This window comes from Pseudophryne corroboree, chromosome 1, assembly GCF_028390025.1.
Source record: "Pseudophryne corroboree isolate aPseCor3 chromosome 1, aPseCor3.hap2, whole genome shotgun sequence".
In the NCBI taxonomy this organism is placed as follows: Eukaryota; Metazoa; Chordata; class Amphibia; order Anura; family Myobatrachidae; genus Pseudophryne; species Pseudophryne corroboree.
In genome coordinates, this window is record NC_086444.1 from 916,682,528 (window position 1) to 916,697,876 (window position 15,349).

The 15,349-nt window shown below is 48.7% G+C and overlaps 1 protein-coding gene across 2 annotated transcripts in view; it reads left to right on the forward strand.

Moving 5' to 3' along the window:
• Positions 1–15,349, forward strand: part of INTU (inturned planar cell polarity protein) — a 274,157-nt gene that overhangs the window by 256,560 nt on the left and 2,248 nt on the right. For both annotated transcript variants that reach the window (XM_063920310.1, XM_063920309.1), the window contains exon 14: positions 3,906–4,095. In XM_063920310.1, the coding sequence (XP_063776380.1) occupies positions 3,906–4,095 (190 nt within the window). The remainder of the gene's footprint in view (positions 1–3,905; positions 4,096–15,349) is intronic.

Genomic DNA, 15,349 nt, shown 5'->3' on the forward strand with positions numbered 1-15,349 from the left:
CTTATAACAGGAAAGTTTAACAAGCTTTCCAAGGTGTTCGCGCCCAAGATGGACGAGGGCGGTCATAAACGCCGTACCGTTGCAGGCTTGACTCCGGTGGAAATCGAAACTGTCCAGACCCCAGACCAGGGTCAAAAGTCTTAGGAAGGCTTCAGCGATACCTTATCCAGCGGCAAAGGATTGTTAGAATGTGATAAATCCAATTTCCAGGCTAGTTTAATAACCAGGGTCCAGAGCGTATATAAAATGCGGCCACTCTAAGTGCCCCGCCCACCGGAAGTCCCATTTTGTGTCTTTCACTAAACCTGCTATCCCTATATTCCATAACCTGAGGGGGCTTGGTGCGTCAGGTGTTATCTAATATAGGATTTTCAAAAAGATATACTGTATTACGTATTTTTCTCTGTGATTTAGTCACCATATCTCTCCTTTATCTCTGCTAGTGCGGACTACACTGCGCAGGGGTTTGTGTTCAGAGGTATAGTGCTGCTGATAATTGTTCTGTGTTAACCTCATACTGCAAGTTATATCATGTCTGCTTCTGAGGGTAACGGTTCTGGGGCTGAACACACTGCCGGTGTTGCTGACGCCACGGGGCCATATGAGGAGAATATAGCAGCTGTGGGCTCTGGTTCTGGGGGCTCCTTGCCCCCCAGTGGGACTGTGGCAACGGAGGCACATACTGACCCACCGTGGGCCGCTTTTTCCATGCTTCTGCATACGCCAGTTCATAAACTAACTCCCCCTATGGGACCCCCAATGCCGGTACAACCGTATGTGGTCCCTGCAGCTAACCCGCCGTGGGCGGACGATTTATCTGCTCAATTAAAGAAGTTGAACCAGTCCTTGACTACTAAAAAGTCTGACCAACGCTCGCCTAAGTCCAAGAGGTCCTCTAAGCGAGCGCTTATCTCCTCACAACCCACTGCTGTCACTGACACCTCGTCTGATGAAGACGGCACATTTACTGACCCCTCAGGTTCTGACTCGGATACGGCTGATGGGGAGGGTAGTTCACATGTGGATGTTCCTGATCTTTTGGAGGCCATTAAGTTAATTCTGCAGATTACGGATGATCCCGAGCCATCCATCCCTCCTAAGAAACCAGATAGGTTCAAGCGTCAGAAGGTGGTTAAGCAAGTTTTACCTCACTCTGACCACCTAGTGGATATACGTCAGGAACCCTGGGAAAACCCGGGTACGAAGTTTGTGCCTCAAAAGAAGATGCTGGCTCGCTATCCCCTCGCGCCAGAGCGGTCTAAAAATTGGGAAACGCCTCCTCCAGTAGACTCACATGTGGCTAGGATGGTGGTTTCCTCAGCTCTACCTGTCACTACCGTCACGTCTCTAAAAGAGCCTATGGATAAACGTGTGGAGGGTTGTCTGAAAGCGATTTACACCCTCACGGGTGCTGCACAAAGGCCCACTATTGCAGCTACATGGGCTGCAGAGGCTATTGAAGCATGGGCCTTGGAGTTAGAAGCTGAAATCTCTTCTGACCATGCTAGACAATGCTTGTCATATATTGTCACAGCTTCTCGATATATATTAGAGGCAGCTTCTGATGCCGGTATCCTAGCAGCCAAGGCCTCTACTACGTCAGTCCTGGCTCGCAGGATATTGTGGCTGAGATCCTGGTCTGTGGATCTGGACTCTAGAAAAACCCTGGAGGTACTCCCTTTCGAGGGAGATATTCTGTTTGGGGAGGATTTAAATAAGATAGTGGCTGACTTGGCTACTGCCAAACCTGCCTGTCTGCCTAATATCGCTCCTTCTGTGTCAAAGGCTAAAGGTACGTCCTTTTGCCCCTTTCGTCCTTCAGGTAAAGCAAAAGGTCAGGCGTACCATAAGCAGGCCCGCACTTCCAAACCTGGTAAGCCGAAGCCCAAAAGAGCCTGGGCTGCCTGTCAGCCAGCATGACGGGGTGGGCCTCCCCCTGGGGGATCCCAGGGTCGGGGGCCGGCTTCTAGGGTATACCCAGGAATGGTTGAAGACCACTTCAGATGCCTGGGTAAGGGAAGTCGTCACTCGAGGTTACGCCATAGCCTTCAAAAACCGACCCCCTCATCGATTTTGCCAGACAGACGTCCCTTTGCACCAGACAAAGGCAAAAACACTACACTCGGTGGTACAGACCCTCCTGGATACAGGAGTCGCAGTTCAGGTGCCTCTTGCTCAGAGGGGCCGGGGGTACTATTCTCCGCTGTTTCTAGTCCCGAAACCGAATGGGTCCTCCCGGCCCATTCTCAACCTCAAGGCATTGAACAGGTTTGTGAAGGTTTCCAAGTTCCGTATGGAAACCCTTCGCTCTATAGTTCTGGCCTTGGAACCTGGGGACTACATGGTCTCCCTGGACATACAGGATGCTTACCTGCATATTCCTATAGCAGTGTCACATCAACAATACCTGAGGTTCGCTATTGGCAACCTACATTACCAGTTTCGGGCGTTACCTTTTGGTTTAACAACGGCTCCACGAGTCTTCACCAAAGTTATGGCGGTGATGACGGTGGTACTTCGCCGTCAAGGGGTCAGGATACTGCCGTATCTGGACGACTTGTTAATACTGACAAATTCCCCAGATCTTCTCCTGAGTCATCTGGATATGACGGTCCGGTTTCTACAAGCCCACGGGGTGGCTCATCAACTGGAAGAAAACCTCCCTGGTCCCTGCTCAGAGCATGGTGCACCTGGGAGCGTTGTTGGACACTCACAACCAGAGGTTGTTCTTGTCTCAGGAGAAAGTCCTGAAGATTCAGGACAGGATTCGTTGCTTCCTTTCTCGTCCGCAAGTGTCGATACATTCGGCAATGCAGGTGCTGGGCCTAATGGTATCAGCATTCGACATGGTGGAGTATGCTCCATTCCATTCTCGCCCCCTCCAGAGGCTGATTCTAGCCAAGTGGGACGGCCTGCCTCACCGGATCAGATCTCAAATGATCTTCTTGACTCCGGAGGTCTGTCTGTCGCTACACTGGTGGCTCCGGGACCAACAATTGTGCAGGGGTCGTCCCTTCTGACGCACTTAGCTTCTTTGGGTTTGTATGGCATTAGCCGTTAGAACCACATTCTCACGTCAGGAGAAGGGACTATGAGACTAACATCTGCTTTCTCTTTTACCTTGTACTGCATTGGACTGGTTAACGAAACTGAGCTCCAGTGTCCGGAGGCGGGGTTATAGAGGAGGCCATGCAATGCATCCTGGGAACAGTCAAAGCTTTAGCCTGTTGGTGCCTCTGGGTCAAGATCCAACTCTACACCCTGATGTATATCCTGTGGAACCCAGTGTACCTCGCAGAAAGAGATTTAACTATGGTAAGTCTAACATAAATCTCCTTATTTCATATGTAATGTCAAGTTTACAACAAAGTGCGATTCATGGAAAATTGCAACTCAAATGGAGTAAATAACCCTATTGAGGGCTTCCCTTCTTTCTCTTCCCCTGCCCCTTAGCCGTGGCAGAGTGTTAGTTTACACATCTTTTTGTATATTGATCGAATATTAGTTGCTATGAGGTCCTGTTTGCATTGTATGTAAAAATAGGAACATTGTCTTTGTTGCTGTATTTGATAACTGAAAGATATCTGTAGTTACGTTTAGAACATAAGAGTAACAATGAAAAATGTTAGCCAAAAATCCCACATAAATTCACTTTTCCTTCTTATTCCCTTTATAATGTGAACAAAACAAAAAGGTGCATTTTCTAAAGTTCGTCTAATGTCACATGAAATGTACAAGTTATTCTGTGTTACAGAGCTGTAAGATAAGAATATTATGTTTGTAATGACAGTGTTTACACTTGGTTCGAAAGAAGATATGCAGTATAACCAACCATTTGCATAGTATGTCATGGTACAGCACAGTTGTACAATGCATCATTTCTGAGATGTTGTTTCTTATTTAAGATTAACTTCAGGCCCTGAAAACACACTGTTTCATTACATTTACCTGGAAAGCATGCATGGAGTCTTCATCTCACCAACACACAAGGAGGTGGAGGAGCTCAGTGGTGCCATTCACCCCCAGCTAATCAAGAACTTCCACCGATGTTGCCTGTCTATACGCTCGGTGTTTCAGCAAACACTCATGGAAGAGGTCTGTTTCTGACAGCTCTCCAACTGTTACATGTATATAAGTGTGTGTGTGTGTGTGTGTGTGTATATGTATGTTCGGTATATGTATGGTAATGTTCACTCTAGCACCCTGCTCTTGTGTTTCTAGCACACTCTGGTCTGTATCTCAGTGCTGAGAATACAGACCAGAGTGTGCTAGAATAACAGCAGAGGGTGACACCCCAGGCAGGAAAGAGGAACTGTATGGGTTGACAGTTGCAAGGTGCTAAAATACTGTGTGTGTGTGTGTGTGTGTGTGTGTGTGTGTGTGTGTGTGTGTGTGTGTGTGTGTGTGTATATATATATATATATATATATATATTTAATATATGTGTGTGTGTATATATGTATGTGTGTATATATATGTATGTATATGTGTGTATGTGTGTGTGTGTATATATATATATATATATACATACATACATACATACATACATACATACATACATACATACATACATACATACACCCCCCCCCCCCCCCCCCAGAGAATCTTCCCAGGTGCCTGAAAGTGCACCATGCAATATAATGTTTCTTTGTAAACGAGTCAAAAAGTTTCCTACACCACTTCAGTGAATTGTATTCAGTCATAAGACCATCATGAGTCGTAAGGTACATGAAAGCTAAAAACATGGCAAAAACGTAGTGTGTATTGTTTTTACACCACATAGGGGTATATTCAATAAGAGTCGGATCCATTCCGACATGCAGTTGTTGGAATGGATCTTACAACTCTTGTTCAATGGACGGAGATTTGGCCGTACACAGGGTCCCGTCCTGCTGCTGCTGGTTGGAGCAGAGATCGACAGCCAGCGGGAGGAGCTGGCTGCGGGGAGACCTGTCTGGGGAGGCGCTGCAGGGAGAGAGGTGCCTGCGGGTGGCGGGAGCAGCTGGCTGCGGGGGGACATGTCTGCAGCGGTGGGGGGAGGCGCTGCAGGGAGAGGGGTGCCTAGCCAGGGGACCTCTCTCCCTGCTGCGCCTCCCCAGACATGTCCCCCCGCCGGCCGTTGATCTCTGCTCCCCCAGCCGCCTGCAGCACTGCTTGTCTCCTCACCTCAATCTGACTTGTTTTCAAGTCGGATTGAGTTTGTCGGAAAGGGGGTCAAACCTGTCTGATTTGGCTCCATTTCCGACAGAAGCACGTGGATCAGCGGCTATTCTGCTGATCCACGTGTTTTCCGACAAGTAGGGAATTCCCGACTTCTCGGAAAATATCAGCCCCTATTGAATAGGTCGGAACCCATTCCGACCTATTTCTGTCGGAAGCTGCCGTCATTCCGACAAGACGGCAGTTTCCGACAGTTATTGAATACATCCCATAGTCATTCATGTAAAACTGTATTTTAAAATTAGGACCATCAGCTGGCCCATATAAGCATATACCACTTCGAACAGTTTGGAAGTTTTAAAAAACATTGTTTAATTTACAATATCCACGACTTAAATGCAGGTAACAAACGTACAAGAAAACAAAAACAGTGAGATTATCTGTCCATAGCAATGGTCCAGGATACAGGAGTTTCCCAAAGCGTTTCCTCTATCATAATAGACTTCATCAAGGGGATGATAGTCAGCGGTGCAAGTATGCGGGTACGGCGTACCCTTAAGAATTTCGCCGTGGGTACGTCGTACCCACACCGACGGGCCGCCGCTTGCTACCGCTGATGTGAGGGGAGGAGAGCGCAGCCTGCGCCTCTCCTGCCCCTCAGTGTCTTCGTTCAAATCAGCGCCGCCCGTGAGCCAATCAGAGCTCGCGGAGCTTTGATTGGCTCACGGATCGGCGCTGAATATTGAACTCACCCGCCGGAGACTGAGGGGAAGGAGAGGCGCAGGATGCGCTCTCCTCCCCTTACACAAGACAGCAGCAGCGGTGAGCAGGGGAAGGGAAGGGGGGAGGGAGATTCTGCTGCTGCTGCTTCACGAATACCTGGCACTGTGGGGGGCAATGTATACCTGGCACTGTGGGGGGGCAATGTATATCTGGCACTGTAGGGGGCAATGTATATCTGGCACTGTGGGGGGCAATGTATACCTGGCACTGTGGGGGGCAATGTATACCTGGCACTGTGGGGGGCAATGTATACCTGGCACTGTGGGGGGCAATGTATACCTGGCACTGTGGGGGGCAATGTATACCTGGCACTGTGGGGGGCAATGTATACCTGGCACTGTGGGGGGCAATGTATACCTGGCACTGTGGGGGGCAATGTATACCTGGCACTGTGGGGGGCAATGTATACCTGGCACTGTGGGGGGCAATGTATACCTGGCACTGTGGGGGGCAATGTATACCTGGCACTGTGGGGGGCAATGTATATCTGGCACTGTGGGGGGCAATGTGTATCTGGCACTGTGGGGCATTCGTGTATCTGGCACTGTGGGGCATTCGTGTATCTGGCACTGTGGGGCATTCGTGTATCTGGCACTGTGGGGCATTCGTGTATCTGGCACTGTGGGGGTCATATGTGTATCTGCCCCTCCCCCATATGTGTATCACGCCCACATTTTCATTGGGCACGCCCCATTTTTTGGCGCGCCCACACAGTACCTGTAAGACATTTTTTCTACTTGCACCACTGATGATAGTACAGTGACAGTGGGAGATATTTATACCTATTGTGATTAAAGATGGAAGCCACATGGGGACCAAACACTCTGGTATCACTTCCGGTCACCAGTTCTCAGCACAATTATAGCTCATAAATAATGTACATAAATATAAAACATTGTTTAGAAATGGAGCATTGCTATGATGTTTAAAAAAAAAACTAACAAAAAATTAGTGAAACGTGTATATAAAGTAAGTTCCAGCTACGTCACTTCCGCCCACAACGTTTAGCTGTGTATGCAAACTTCCAAACTGTTTGAAGTGGTATATTCTTTTATGGGCCAGCTGATGGTCCTAATTTTAAAATATAGTTTTACATAAATGGCTATGCAGTGTTAACAGAACGCACTGTGTTTTTGCCGTGTTTTTAGCTTTCATGTACCTTACGACTCATGATTAACTTATGACTGAAGACAATTCTTTGAAGTTAAGTGGTTTAAGACCCTTTTTGCCTCATTCATTCATAAAGAAACTTTATTTTTTCACGTTGCACCTTTAGGCTTGTGGAAAGATTCTCTTGCTTTTATATGCTTATGCTAGCCATACATCGGAACGATATCGTTCCAACCAGCCAACTAGTTGGCTGGTTGGAACGATAGTTAGGCAGTGTCTATCAGCCGTTTGCTCCCACTGAAAAACGTCCAGAAACGGTCGGTACAACTAGTTGGGAAATCAAACCTGTTTGATTTTCCCAACTAATCGTTCAGGTGTAGGGGGAACATTCCCCCCAACTGAACGATAAGTAGGCGTACACTTGCCTGCAGTGTCCGCCTACTTCTTCCCTATCACTGCCGGCTGGGCTGCCTTGTCAGCCCAGGATCCCTGGCAGCAGCAGCACTGTGGAGTGGGAGCTGGTTTGAGGTTCAGGGGCAGCTGCGGCAGTCCATCACTTCTGCCAGGCTGCTCCTGTCATACTGGCAGCAGCGGCATTAGGAGGAGATCCAGGGGCAGCGGAGTAGTCCATCCCTGCTACCCCTGTCACCCTAGGATCCATACTGGCGACAGCGTTGGTGTGGGAGCCTGGAGGAGGTTCAGGGACAGCTGCTGCAATCTGTGACTGCTGCTTGGCTGCCCCTGTATTCCTGGTAGCGGCGGCAGTGGTGTGGCAGTCCATCAGTGCCAGGCTGTCCCTGTCCATCATGAATTGGGGGCAGCTAATGCGACCGGATCTAATGCTGCATATATCTTCCCCCCCCCCCCCCCCCCCATCCCAACCAGACCAGAGCGACAGATGGCAGAGCTAGCGCACAGGGCGCCCAGAGCCCGGCTGGTGCATGTCAGCCGGCAGTGATGTGAGGATGGAGAGCGGCGGGCTGTCACTGAGGAGGCGGAGGTGAGTGAGGGTGCATGGGACAGCTATATGTCACATTCAGAGCAGTGAATGCCATCCTCCTCCACGCCTCCTCTCTCACTCTCGCCCAATGCCCGTCTCTCTCTTTCTCTCCATCCCTCTCTCCCTATGCCTCTGTCGCGCGCTCTCAAAAAAAAAAAAATATATACATGTACACACACAAACAGTGAATTGGGGGTACTGTACACTGTGTATGTGTGTGTGTGTATATGTATTTCTCTGACGTCCTAGTGGATGCTGGGAACTCCGTAAGGACCATGGGGAATAGCGGCTCCGCAGGAGACAGGGCACATCTAAAGAAAGCTTTAGGATCACCTGGTGTGCACTGGCTCCTCCCCCTATGACCCTCCTCCAAGCCTCAGTTAGATTTCTGTGCCCGACGAGAAGGGTGCACACTAGGGGCTCTCCTGAGCTCTTTGTGAAAGTTTTAGTTTAGGTTTATTATTTTCAGTGAGACCTGCTGGCAACAGGCTCACTGCATCGAGGGACTAAGGGGAGAAGAAGCGAACTCACCTGAGTGCAGAGTGGATTGGGCTTCTTAGGCTACTGGACATTAGCTCCAGAGGGACGATCACAGGTTCAGCCTGGATGGGTCACCGGAGCCGCGCCGCCGGCCCCCTTACAGAGCCAGAAGAGCGAAGAGGTCCGGAAAAATCGGCGGCAGAAGACTTTCCTGTCTTCAGATAAAGGTAGGCGCACAGCACCGCAGCTGTGCGCCATTGCTCTCAGCACACTTCACACTCCGGTCACTGAGGGTGCAGGGCGCTGGGGGGGGCAGCGCCCTGAGACGCAATAAATCGTTAGAAAACCTTTTATGGCTAAAATAAATGCATCACATATAACTCCTGGGCTATATGGATGCATTTAACCCCTGCCAAAACATACAAGAAAACGGATGATAAGGACGCCGAGAAAGGGGCGGAGCCTATCTCCTCAGCACACTGGCGCCATTTTCCCTCACAGCTCAGTTGGAGGGAAGCTCCCTGGCTCTCCCCTGCAGTCACTACACTACAGAAAGGGGTTAAAAAAGAGAGGGGGGCACAAATTAGGCGCAGTATAAACAATACAGCAGCTATAAAGGGAAAAACACTTATTTAAGGTTATCCCTATATATATATATATATATAGCGCTCTGGTGTGTGCTGGCAAACTCTCCCTCTGTCTCCCCAAAGGGCTAGTGGGGTCCTGTCCTCTATCAGAGCATTCCCTGTGTGTGTGCTGTGTGTCGGTACGTTTGTGTCGACATGTATGAGGAGAAAAATGATGAGGAGACGGAGTAGAGTGTCTGTAATAGTGTTGTCACCCCCTGGGGGGTCGACACCTGAGTGGATGTACTGTGGAAATTGCGTGACAGTGTCAGCTTTGTATAAAAGACAGTGGTTGACATGAGACAGCCGGCTACTCAGCTTGTGCATGTCCAGACGTCTCATATAGGGGCTCTAAAGCGCCCGTTACCTCAGATACAGACGCCGACACGGATACTGACTCCTGTGTCGACGGTGAAGAGACAACCGTGATTTCCAAATAGGGACACACATTGCATGATTGAGGCAATGAAAAAAGTTTACACTTTTCTGATAATATGAATACCACCAAAAAAAAGGGGTATTATGTTGGTGAGGAAAAACTTCCTGTAGTTTTCCTGAATCTGAGAAATAAAATGCGTGGGTTTCCCCCCGATAACAATTGATAATTTCTAAAAAGTTATTGGCAGTATACCTTTTCCCGCCAGAGGTTAGGGTGCGTTGGGAAACACCCCCTAGGGGGGATAAGGCGCTCACACGCTTGTAAGAACAAGGGCTCTACCCTCTCTTGAGATGGCCGCCCTTAAGGATCCTGCTGATAGAAAGCAGGAGGGTATCCTAAAATGTATTTACACACATACTGGTGTTATACTGCGACCAGCAATCGCCTCAGCCTGGATGTGCAGTGCTGGGTTGGCGTGGTCGGATTCCTTGACTGGAAATATGATATCCTAGATAAGGACAGTATATTATTGCCTATAGAGCAATTAAAAGATGCATTTCTATATATGCATGATGCACAGCGGAATATTTGCCGACTGGCATCAAGTATAAGTGCGTTGTCCAATTATACCAGTAAAGTGGTCAGGTGATGCGGATTCCAAACGGCATTTGGAAGTATTGCCTTAAAAGAGGGGATGTACCCCAGGTCGCCTCTCAAAATAAGACGCCGTATTATCAGGCGCAGGCCTGGTTGGCAAGCGGACAAAAGGGTTCCTCTTTTCTGCTCGTGACAGAGGGAGAAGAAAATGGCTGCAGAGATCAGCCAGTTCCAAGGAACAGAAACTCTTTTCCGCCTCTGCCAAGCCCTCAGTATGACGCTAGGGCTTTACAAGTTCAGGCACGGTGGGGTCCCGTTCTCAATGAATTTCAGTGCGCAGTGGGCTCACTCGCAAGTAGACCCCTGGATCCTTCAGGTAATATTTCAGGGGTACAAATTGGAATTCGAGACGTATCCCCCTCGCCGTTTCCAAAGGTCTGTTTTACCGATGTCTCCCGCTGACAGGGAGGCAGTTTTGGAAACCATTCACAAGCTGTATTCCCAGCAGGTGATAATCAAGGTACCCCTCCTGCAACAGGGAACGGGGTATTATTCCACACTATTGTGGTACCGAAGCCAGACGGCTCGGTGAGACCGATTTTAAAATCTAAAATCTAAAATCTTTGAACACTTGCATACAGAGGTTCAAATTCAAAATTGAGTCACTCAGAGCAGTGATTGCAAACCTGGAAGAAGGGGACTACATGATGTCTCGGGACATCAAGGATGCTTACCTTCATGTCAAAATTTACCCTTCTCACGAAGGGTATTTCAGGTTATGGTACAGAACTGTCACTATCAGTTCGGACGCTGCCGTAGGGATGGTCCACGGCACCCCGGGTCTTTACTGAAGTAATGACCGTAATGATGATATTCCTTCGAAGGAAGGGAATTTTAGTTATCCGTTACTTGGACGATTCCCTGATAAGGGTAAGATCCAGGGAACAGTTGGAGATCGGTGTAGCACTATATCAGGTAGTGTTGCGGCAGCACGATTGGATTCTCAATATTCCAAAATCGCAGCTGGTTCCGACGACTTGTCTTCTGTTCCTAGGGATGATCCTGGACACAGTCCAGAAAGAAGGTGTTTCTCCCGGAGGAGAAAGCCAGGGAGTTATCCGAGCTAGTCAGGAACCTCCTAAAACCGAACCAAGTCTCAGTGCATCAATGCACAAGGGTTCTGGGTAAAAATGGTGGCTTCCTACGAAGCAATCCCATTCGGCAGATTCCACGCAAGACTTTCCAGTGGAACCTACTGGACAAATGGTCCGGGTCGCATCTTCAGATGCTTCAGCGGATAACCCTGTCACCGGGGACAAGGGTATCCCTCCTGTGGTGGTTGCAAAGTGCTCATCTTCTAGAGGGCCGCAGATTCGGCATTCGGGACTGGGTCCTGGTGGCCACGGATGCCAGCCTGCGAGGCTGGGGAGCAGTCACACAGGGAAGGAATTTCCAGGGCTTATGGTCAAGCCTGGAGACATCTCTTCATATAAACATTCTGGAACTAAGGGCCATTTACAATGCCCTAAGTCAAGCGAAACCCCTGCTTCGGGGTCAGGCGGTATTGATCCAATCGGACAACATCACGTCAGTCGCCCACGTAAACAGACAGGGCGGCACGGGAAGCAGGGGGGCAATGGCAGAAGCTGCAAGGATTCTTCGCTGGGCGGAAAATCATGTGATAGCACTGTCAGCAGTGTTCATTCCGGGAGTGGACAACTGGGAAGCAGACTTCCTCAGCAGACACGACCTTCACCCGGGAGAGTGGGGACTTCACCCAGAAGTCTTCCACCTGATTGTAAACCGTTGGGAAAAACCAAAGGTGGACATAATGGCGTCCCGTCTAAACAAAAAACTAGACAGATATTGCGCCAGGTCAGGGGACCCTCAGGCAATAGCGGTGGACGCTCTGGTAACACCGTGGGTGTACCAGTCAGTGTATGTGTTCCCTCCTCTGCCTCTCATACCAAAAGTACTGAGAATCATAAGAAGGAGAGGAGTAAGAACTATACTCGTGGTTCCGGATTGGCCAAGAAGGACTTGGTATCCGGAACTTCAAGAGATGCTCACGGACGAACCGTGGCCTCTACCTCTAAGAAAGGACCTGCTCCAGCAGGGGCCTTGTCTGTTCCAAGACTTACCGCGGCTGCGTTTGACGGCTTGGCGGTTGAACGCCGGATCCTGAAGGAAAAAGGCATTCCAGATGAAGTCATCCCTACCCTGGTCAAGGCCAGGAAGGACGTAACCGCAAAACATTATCACCGCATTTGGCGAAAATATGTTGCGGGGTGGGAGGCCAAGAAGGCCCCTACAGAGGAATTTCAACTGGGTCGTTTCCTCCATTTCCTGCAAACAGGACTGTCTATGGGCCTAAAATTAGGGTCCATTAAGGTTCAAATTTCGGCCCTGTCGATTTTCTTCCAAAAGGAACTGGCTTCAGTGCCTGAAGTTCAGACATTTGTAAAAGGGGTACTGCATATACAGCCTCCTTTTGTGCCTCCAGTGGCACCTTGGGATCTCAATGTTGTGTTGAGTTTCCTAAAGTCACATTGGTTTGAACCACTCACCACTGTGGACTTAAAATATCTCACATGGAAGGTGACGATGCTGTTAGCCCTGGCTTCAGCCAGGCGTGTGTCAGAATTGGCGGCTTTATCATATAAAAGCCCTTATTTAATATTTCATTCTGACAGGGCAGAATTGAGGACTTGTCCTCAATTTCTACCTAAGGTGGTTTCTGCATTTCACATGAAGCAACCTATTGTGGTACCTGCGGCTACTAAGGACTTGGAGGATTCCAAGTTGCTTGACGTGGTCAGGGCCCTGAAAATATATGTTTCCAGGACGGCTGGAGTCAGAAAATCTGACTCGCTGTTTATCCTGTATGCACCCAACAAACTGGGTGCTCCTGCTTCTAAGCAGACGATTGCTCGTTGGATTTGTAGTACAATTCAGCTTGCACATTCTGTGGCAGGCCTGCCACAGCCAAAAATCTAAAAATGCCCACTCCACAAGGAAGGTGGGCTCATCTTGGGCAGCTGCCCGAGGGGTCTCGGCTTTACAACTTTGCCGAGCAGTTACTTGGTCAGGAGCAAATACGTTTGTAAAATTCTACAAATTTGATACCCTGGCTGAGGAGGACCTGGAGTTCTCTCATTCGGTGCTGCAGAGTCATCCGCACTCTCCCACCCGTTTGGGAGCTTTGGTATAATCCCCATGGTCCTTACGGAGTTCCCAGCATCCACTAGGACGTCAGAGAAAATAAGAATTTACTTACCGATAATTCTATTTCTCGTAGTCCGTAGTGGATGCTGGGCGCCCATCCCAAGTGCGGATTGTCTGCAATACTGGTACATAATTATTGTTACCAAAAAAAAAAAATTCGGGTTATTGTTGTAGTGAGCCATCTTTTATAGAGGCTTCTCTATTATCATGCTGTTAACTGGGTTCAGATCACAAGTTGTACAGTGTGATTGGTGTGGCTGGTATGAGTCTTACCCGGGATTCAAAATCCTTCCTTATTGTGTACGCTCGTCCGGGCACAGTATCCTAACTGAGGCTTGGAGGAGGGTCATAGGGGGAGGAGCCAGTGCACACCAGGTGATCCTAAAGCTTTCTTTAGATGTGCCCTGTCTCCTGCGGAGCCGCTATTCCCCATGGTCCTTACGGAGTTCCCAGCATCCACTACGGACTACGAGAAATAGAATTATCGGTAAGTAAATTCTTATATATATATATATATATATATATATATATATATATATATATATATATATATATATATATATATATATATATATATATATATACATATATATACATATTTTGAATCTGGAAACCCCTCCCTAAAAATCCTGCAATTGCCCCTGCCTTTAGTTATACCCCCTTTAGTTTTGCCCCTGTAGATATGCCCCCTTTAGTTTTGCCGCTTACACACACAAAACACGAACAATGTATTCACCTGAAGCCCCGCTTCTGCGTCCGACCACTGGCGTTCTTCCTTTCCTTGAAACTATGGGAGAGAAGTCATGATGTCTCTCCCATAGCGCACGTCGCACACTGCAGAAGCCGGAGCTCAGGAGTGAGCTTCTGCTTCCGGCTGCTGCTGTGAAGAGGGAGCCGGGTTCCCGCTGGTAATAAAATTTCAGTGGGCGCCCAGCATTTCCCTGGGCCGCCAGCAGACATCGTGGGTTAGGTGAGCCGGAGGAGGTGGAACTGGTTCAGTCTCCAAATGGAACTGACGGAACCCAGTTCCGCCCAGGGACGGCTCTAGACTGTTCTTTTAGGGGGGGTTTAAAAATTATTACAGACTCTTCCTCCTCTCTACTCATCACTCCTCCCACTTCCCATCCTGCCCCTCCCATTTTTTAGACTGATGTCATCCCCCGGAGGCAAGAGCAGGGCTGCCTCACCTGTAGCTCCCAGTCAGGAGGGAGGAAGCTGAGAGAGAAGGGCCCTGGGAGGAGCAGGGCATGCTGGAACTTACAGTTCCACCACACTTGAAAAACTATAGGGTACACAGGCTTGCATTATATACCTTATATAAAACCCGAAGACATGTCTGCAAGTTTTATCAATAAAAATAGTGTATTCCTAAGGCTTCCTGTATGCAACACCTGCCCACCTCAGATAATGCAGTGTCATATAACCTGGCTGCTCATTAATGTACTGCCTTGAAACAACCAATATGCCAAAAGTTCCCATAGCATTATTTGTGAGAACGTAAGATACATAGAAACACATACCCGATAAATAACTTTACAGAATAATTAAACAGCTGAAGTGAGTGCAACTGCAGCTTCTTCTAATGCAGTTCACTATCTGCACCCCTGCCCTGCCTACCAACACCGCAGCTCACCCCCGTGCCCAGAGCTGCAGCAACAGAAAGTTCCTAAGTGGGCATGGCTGTATCTGTAAGTTAGGGGGTGCGTTCGCCCCAACCACGCCCCTCCCTAAATCGGCCCTGGTTCCGCCCCAATCAGGCTCACTGTAACCTCTGGCTATTACAGTTAATATAGGTCACTGGGCTCAATCCAGTTAACTCACCCCTGCACCTGAGGGGCAGAGTTGCCATTGCAACGGAACGTTAATGCTGGCAATGGCATTGGAACTCGTCTTCCCAAGTGGTAACTTTTATCTTTCAATTATTTCATAGCTGGTCCCGCTATCCAGAAGTAGTCCAAAGGGTACATTTAAATAAATCAATGCAAGAGA